The sequence below is a fragment of the Ranitomeya variabilis genome, assembly GCF_051348905.1.
Source record: "Ranitomeya variabilis isolate aRanVar5 chromosome 1 unlocalized genomic scaffold, aRanVar5.hap1 SUPER_1_unloc_1, whole genome shotgun sequence".
Classification (NCBI taxonomy): domain Eukaryota; kingdom Metazoa; phylum Chordata; class Amphibia; order Anura; family Dendrobatidae; genus Ranitomeya; species Ranitomeya variabilis.
The window spans coordinates 1,245,990-1,253,598 of record NW_027507931.1 but is presented as its reverse complement, the minus strand read 5'-3'; the positions used below and the strand labels follow the sequence as shown (position 1 = coordinate 1,253,598).

Here is a 7,609-nt window from a genome sequence, read left to right as displayed (position 1 = left end):
AAACAGAACATCTCCATAGTCTGGAGGACCCAGCATGTTTATGCATTACCTGACTAGCCTGTTAAGTTCTATTGAAGCAGTGTAATGCCTCATTTCTCCTGTGGTGGCACTGCAGGGAAATTAAACGCTTGCTGCTGAATTCCTGATCACATTTGATCACTGGAGGTCTCAGCAGTGACACATCCCATTAAAAAGTTTAGCTTAAAGGGGTGATTCACACATGAGATCCCATGAGTGATAATAGGAATGAACCTTTAAATACTTCTTTTTAAGTGCTAGTAAGAAAAAGTCTGTTTTTAAGACGAAAATTGTCCCCTGTTTATCATCAATGGCATTGAGTTATCAATTTCAATTTTGTATCACTTCATTATAATCTAATAATTATATATATTTTCCTCATATTCCTCTATAGTGTCCTCCTGTATTAAATCTATCTACTAGGGGCACAATCATTATTGTAAGGTTTTATTTGGTACCTCTCCTACTTGCAAAATTAATTGTGAAACCAAAATAAATAGATTGGTATAAATTGCACCTGCTAAAATAATTTTTACAAGCAAGTCCTACTTACATTTTCTGACCCGCTGTATAGATACAGTATAACCTGCCGATGATCCTCCTGGTCCCCTACTTTGTGTAAATCTACACATAGACATTTGGCTCAGTTCACCATTTGTGATTTATTGAATTGACTTTTCTTTTTTTTGGCTTGTAGTATTCGCTGATGGTTTCTGCACCAAATTCTTCAAAAGATGGTTCAGGAATTTGGCGCCAAATAAAAAAAAGTTTGAGCGACTGTAACATTTCAGTTTTACATTATAATTCTGGTAAAAACTGTATGATGAATTGGGGCCATAGTGTCAGGTTGTCCATCTAGCGCTGTCTACATGAAGCGAGTTGGACTATTTGATTTCCACATGACCAATCAATGACCTGATAAGTTTGGAGGCCTCCTGACTGCCCATAACTGGTAGATGTTTTGGAAAAAGAGGGATCGGGAGTGTTGATTTCAACAAGCCCGATTCTTTGGTCGCATTGGTGATAAGTCGTAAGTTGAGAAGATTCAAAATGAGTGAGGAGGACTCAACAGAGTGAGAAGGAACTATATTCTTAGGTGAACCAGGAGGATCTACTGACGTGTTCTGAAAAACAGGGGACAAACCAGGTGGTCACATCTGAATAAGTGACTTTTTGCATTGACCATCAGCAAAAATAGTTGATGGCACAGGGTTAGCACAGAGCGCTTTCATTCTGAGAAGAGCTTGTCCAGTTGGGACATCACCTTTGTTGGCTCTAAGTTCTTCTTGCTCGTAAATTGTATCTAAAATTGGAGGCACAAAAATTGGTATTGGGATGGAAAGTTTTACCAACCACAATAGATCAGTAGATCATAATCCATAATCCACTACTGACCTATTATGTGAGATGCTCAAGGATTGGTTGTATCCCAGAAGAAATAATTAATCAAATCGGGGAAAAATTTGCCTCGTTGAAGAACGTTTATCATTTCTGGCTATTCAAAATTACAACATTTCTTGGCAGATATTTACAATGTGAGACACAAAGCATTGATTTCCAGTTTCTTGTACGTTTTCAGGAGGGTCGTAAAGTACCAATTGTGATTGAAAATTCCACAGATACACTTTTAAGAGAATTGAGGTTGGTCAGATATGAAAATAAAAGGTAAAAAGAAAAATGCAAACTACTATCTAAATCTGGTCTGCCATGCTAGGCCAAGCTTATTGTATTGCATACAAAGTTCATCCTAAGTACTAACGTCATACTGTAAACATTAAGCATACAGAGTTTAAATCCAAGGCCACAATGTTTTTGTCATTTTTTTTTTTCTTTTTAAACGTTCCCTTTCTTTGTGTTCTTTGGTTGGCCGAGCTCAACTCGTAGTGTATAAATGCATAAGTTACATATAATTATATAAAAATGAAAAATACCATTGACTTGTATACTTCAACCTGACGAGCGCACAGCGTTCGCGACTCAAATAAAACTGGCAACTGCTCATAAAAAGTTTAAAAATAAACCCCCAAAACCATAGAATTCTGATTGTAAAACATAAAGGAGCTTCGCTTATATTCAACCAAATCTCCCTTTACTAAAATAAAGCATTGAGTATAAATTTCACCCTGAGAGCACTGGCAGTGAAACTGGAAAAGGGCCTCTATGGCGTTTCACCAATTTGCTTAAATCATCAGTGCCGTGTTAAATTTTATAGATGTTGCCTATGTCGAGCAACTGTAGTACAGCATCCATTAACAGTATCAAAAACTTTTATCAAAATTCTGCATTTCTATATGAATAGTAATAGGAACCTACTTGGCCCAAGAAAATGGTATATACGTGTATATTTTTGAAAAAAAAATAAAAAATTCCTTCATTTACATCAGCCATGGCATCTGTACTGAAACTGTAGGGTGTAGTATACTATACAAACAAATTAGGTCCTGCATTTTCCTTTAAATATCAGATAATTCCAGTTTTAAGTCATTAAAGATAACTATTCGAATTTACACCGTTTCATTATCATCATCTAATTTTTCTTTTTTTTATGGATATAAGAGGTCTTCTTCAATAACACTGGTCGTAGTAAAATATAATACTGATAAAAATCTCTCAAGCAAGTCATAAAATAATTTGTTAGTTCGTCATATAGCTTTGGGTCCACCATCATCCTGTTTTAAAAATGTTTTTCTTTCTTTACATTCCGTTTTTCCTTCTATTATGAAAACCTTCTAGCCTTTATGCTTCCTTCCGATCACTTTCTTTAGGTCCTCCATAATGGCTCAATCAATCTTTTGGATACATCAAGGAATGTATGAAGTCTTCACAGTTATTCCAACAGTTCCTTTTTTTTCCCCATCGAGTGAAAATTTTACCAAAATTGTAGCCATGATATTGAGTTATTGTCGTGTGTTCATCTTTTAAATACAGGTAGTTTCTTTGTATGCTGGTAGTCCCTGTGTTTTTTTGTTTTATACAGTTTTTGAAACTATTGTTTTGGGTCATTTATTCAAAGGCCTCCACTACGAAAGCCCAAAATTCATATTGGTCCAATGCTCCGATGTCGTCATATATTACATCATTAGCATGTGAACTTCGTTAGTAAAACTGTCTTCATTGCTAATCTCTACAATGTATCTTTATGTGGCCAACCTCCGTTTGGCACAGGTAACACATTATAATCTCCTTTCAGAGTCGTTTGAAAATTATAATCCACAGTGATTTTTTTTTCCCAAATTGAAAAAAATTAGTAGTAATTTGCAAGATGAGACGCCATATGGCTAGCTGGAAGTCGGCTGTTAGCATAGATACTTCCAGGTGGTGAATTCCAGTAGGGGTTTGGAGCTGCAAAAAAACTGGATGATGTCACAGGAAGAGTTGGTGGATGGGGAGCAACAAAGTTCATCTTTTGTGGGTGGGCATGGTAAGTGCCCATGTACGGAAGTTCAGAAGGGTATTTGTACATTGAGGACTCTGGTGGATGAGGCTGAAGAGCTTGGGCGATACCGTGAAAGTCAAATTTGTAGGCATAGCGCTTGCCATGGACTTTAGTCATAATGTTCTTGTCATAGTAGTAACGGAGTGCACGGCTCAGCTTGTCGTAGTTCATGTTGGGTTTGCTTTTTCTTTCGCCCCAACGTCTGGCCACCTCATCTGGGTCCGTCATCTTAAATTCGCCATTGGTTCCCTCCCAAGTAATACAGTTAGAGTTAGAACTATCAGAAAGAAGTTCTAGGAGGAACTGCCATAGTTGGATTTGACCACTTCCTAAAAAGACCATGGTGGAATAATAAGGGAAAAGAAAAATATTAGTACTGGGATATAACATTCCTGACCCACCCCAAAACTCATATAATATCATATAATCAGGCTTGGACTGGCCCACAGTGGAACCGTGGCAAAGGCAAGAGTGCTGATGGTGCCCTCCATAACAGCGATTCCTCAAGACACATGATCTGCCAAGCAGATTTTGTGTCTCGTGTGGAAAGGTGATAACTTGCTGATTATTGAGGGTCCAACTGTTAATTAAGCTAATTGATTGGGACCGACCATTGGATCCCCAACCGATCTTGAGAACGGGTCTCTGTAAAGCCTCGTCTGAATGGAGTGGTGGCCGACCATGCGCACCAACACTCCATCCAATCTCTAAGGGACTACCGAAAAAAAAGTTGAGCACTGTTCGGCTCTAGAAAAAAGATGGAGCGGTGGTGAGCATGCCTGACCACTGCTTCATATACGAGGCTTTACGGAGAACCATTCTCGGGATCGGTTGGGGATCCAATGGTCAGACCCAATCAATCAGCGAGTTATCACCTTCCACAGAATAGATGATAAGTTCTAAAGATGGGAATAACCTAAAGACACCCGTGAAGATGCCAAGCCCATCGTGTTGGGCAAGAAAGTATTGAGTAGATAGGTGGACAACTGTAATACTAATTTTTGTAGTCCGGATAGGAGATGTATACACAAAACGGTCGGAGATTTTTCATCAAGGCTATTTGAAAAGTCTCTTTATTTTTTATTTTTGATGCAGTGGAGCAATTAAAAATGGATGCAAAAATATGCACACCCCATTTAAGGAATTAAAGCATGTCTACCGATAAATGGAAAAACGATACGTATATGAGTAGATGGGTGACGCCTGACAATAGCGATGGCGAGCAGAAGAGTTAAGCAATCAGCTGGACTCTCTTAATCTCGGTTAATCACGCGCAGATGACAGCTGGTTTCGCTTTACGAAATACCAGCTCCTTTCAAGTTGTCATATCAGGTTAAAGTTCCATCTGATGTAAATTAGCGACTGCCGCGTATCAGCACATTGAATATATTTATTGCTTCTAATAGAAATCTTCAATACTGCAGTTAATAAAAGTCTTTTAATGCAGATAATACGGGTTTTTTTCAGACCCTCGGGGGTCTTCAACTCAAGGGCGTCTAAGGTCACGTAAGAAAGATCTTTCTTTTGTGAGAAGTACCCAGTGACCCATCCAGTATTATCCATAGATTAGAGGTGATCACATTAATGTTAGTTAATTTTTTTTATATTTTTAGCTTCTGTAGATGTAAAGAAAACAAACTTTTGGTAGAGAGCTGATTTGTATAATTTTCCCATGGAGCATTGCAAAACTCCACTAGTCTCTTCCTCTTCAAGGAAAATCGATACTGTCAAAACCTAATTTTTTTCCCACATCTCTATACTTTGCCCCATCCGTTACTTGTTTTATTTTTTCCTGTATGCATAGCTGACTAAGGATTTATATATTTACAAGAGTTTTAGATTTTTTGAGACACCATTTTATTTATTTATATCTATCTATATGCCTTATATATCTATATATATATGTAAACACTTAAAGGGTTGTTCTCATCCATCTTCATACATGGGTATTGTTGGATAATACATTCAGAAACAAGCATTTTTGCAATTTACGGCTTATTAAAATTTCCAGCTGTTCTTGAGATATTAAGACTTTTATTTACAGCATGTTGCCTTGGAGACCGACCACTTCTGCTGTTTTGCTTGTAAGCAGGCGAAGATTAGAAAGTAATAGCGCTCTCCATTAATCCTGGCCAGTTTCAAAGCAGTACGACAAGCTCAATAGAAAAGAGCTTGTAAATACTGCCCATGTTCAAATGTGTAGCATCGGTGGTCTGTTTCCAAGGCAACAAACTGCAAATAAAAGAAAAGTATTAATATCTCTGTAACGGCTGAAAATTTTAATAAGCAGTAAATTGCAAAATTGCTTGTGATTACAAGAACTAAATGTCAATACCCACATCTGAAGAATGGAAAATAACCCTTTAATTTATATGAGGAATGTCCTGTAAGACTCTAAAATAAAGGTCTATCTTCAGTGAGAACCAAGAGGAACCCAAGACCTACATTTTGGGGCATAGTTTTTTTTGTTAGTTTTTGTATAGTCTATATCTGAAGGTTTTTTTTTGTGAGTAAATTTGTTGATTTTAGGATAAATGTAATTTAAACCCAAATTGATAAGATTTTTTTACCATTTTTTTATGTTGATTGAATGCATGATGAAAAGAAACTCTATAAAACTTGTTTTTTTTCTATTTTGTTTGTTCCGTTTACTTTAACTTTCGCGTACAAATTTACAATAAGTATACCGAATATGATCGTTAAAAAATAAGCTGCACTTAAATTTTTTTTTAGAAAAATTACAAATTTATTTATTTTTTTTCTTATAAAATAGATAATAGGCTTAAAAAGTTATCTGGTGATCCACAATTAACATCGGGCATACATATTATACGTAAGCTATTCTACAACATCCAATTTAGACAGTTTTGATAAATTAGACCCACAATGGGTTTTTTTTTGTTTTGTTTTTTACCTGGATTTGCAAGTCGGCTGCTTGTTGGCCCGAGGATCTGATAAGGATCTAAAATGATAAAAAGAAACCATAAACAGCTACAGTAATATACATTATGTCTTCAGAAATGATCAATAGCAAACCAAAAAAAAAAAGAATTAAGTTCTAAAAAGGTGCAAAAAATTAATGGAGTTCCTTGGGTCTCATTTTTATCATACTTTTAATTTCGAATCTTTAAGAAATATTTCATATGTGACCGGAATATGGGGTCCATTGAAGGGACACGATCACCATCAATGCTGAATTTTTAGGATTTTGGTTTCTACATACCTAGTTGTGGCCTGGGGTCCTCTGTCTTGGGCACCACAGAAGGCGGCTGAGAGGCTGAAAGACATCAATTTTTACCATCAGTTTACTCCAAAAATTGCATAATCTTTAAAGATTAAGGAACATGGAGAAAAACTGTCTCCCAGGAAAAGTATCTGCACCTCAAAAACATTTCTAAAATTCGACCTTTTGTTACTTTCGACTCTGCAAAAACTCTTACTGTTTCTCTTATTCATTCTCGTCTGGACTATTGTAACTCTCTACTAATCGGCCTCCCTCTTACCAAACTCTCCCCGCTCCAATCTGTCCTGAATGCTGAAGCCAGGATCATATTCCTCACCAACCGTTACACCGATGCCTCTACCTTGTGCCAGTCATTACACTGGCTACCCATCCAATCCAGCATCCAGTACAAAACTACTACCCTCATCCACAAAGCACTCCATGGCTCAGCACCACCCTACATCTCATCCCTTGTCTCAGTCTACCACCCTACCTGTGCTCTCCATTCTGCTAATGACCTGAGGTTAGCATCCTCAATAATCAGAACTTCCCACTCCAAGACTTTTCATGGGTGTAGGTTTTCCCATCTACAGAGGTCGCCTCAGCAGTGGCAGATGGGCTCACACGATTTGATCAAACTCTATCGCAAAGCATCTCCTTTTATAAGCATAGTCTATACAGCAGTAACGGAGGTCAAAATTCACGTAGTTCAGTTCTATTTAGCAGTTTTACAGTGGTTTAGACACGGATTTTAGCACACAATGTGCACTAAAGTCCACATGACATTTGATCCCCGTGAACATTCCCTTTTATTTGTGTTGCGGTTTGTCTATATATAGGAAACTTATCTTATTATTGGGAAGTAGCGTCTTTCTTTCCTAGCTTGCACACTCTTGGTAAATATGTCTAGTGTGAAACAGAAAATACTACAC

The 7,609-nt window shown here is 37.2% G+C and overlaps 1 protein-coding gene across 5 annotated transcripts in view; it reads right to left on the bottom strand.

The window, feature by feature from the left end:
- Positions 1-404: 404 nt before the first annotated feature.
- Positions 405-7,609, bottom strand: part of ERG (ETS transcription factor ERG) — a 325,494-nt gene continuing 318,289 nt past the window's right edge. For all 5 annotated transcript variants that reach the window (XM_077278929.1, XM_077278930.1, XM_077278931.1 and 2 more), the window contains 3 exons: positions 6,678-6,731; positions 6,369-6,416; positions 405-3,783 (listed from right to left, as the gene is read on the bottom strand). In XM_077278929.1, the coding sequence (XP_077135044.1) occupies positions 3,263-3,783; positions 6,369-6,416; positions 6,678-6,731 (623 nt within the window). In that variant the 3' untranslated portion in view covers positions 405-3,262. The remainder of the gene's footprint in view (positions 3,784-6,368; positions 6,417-6,677; positions 6,732-7,609) is intronic.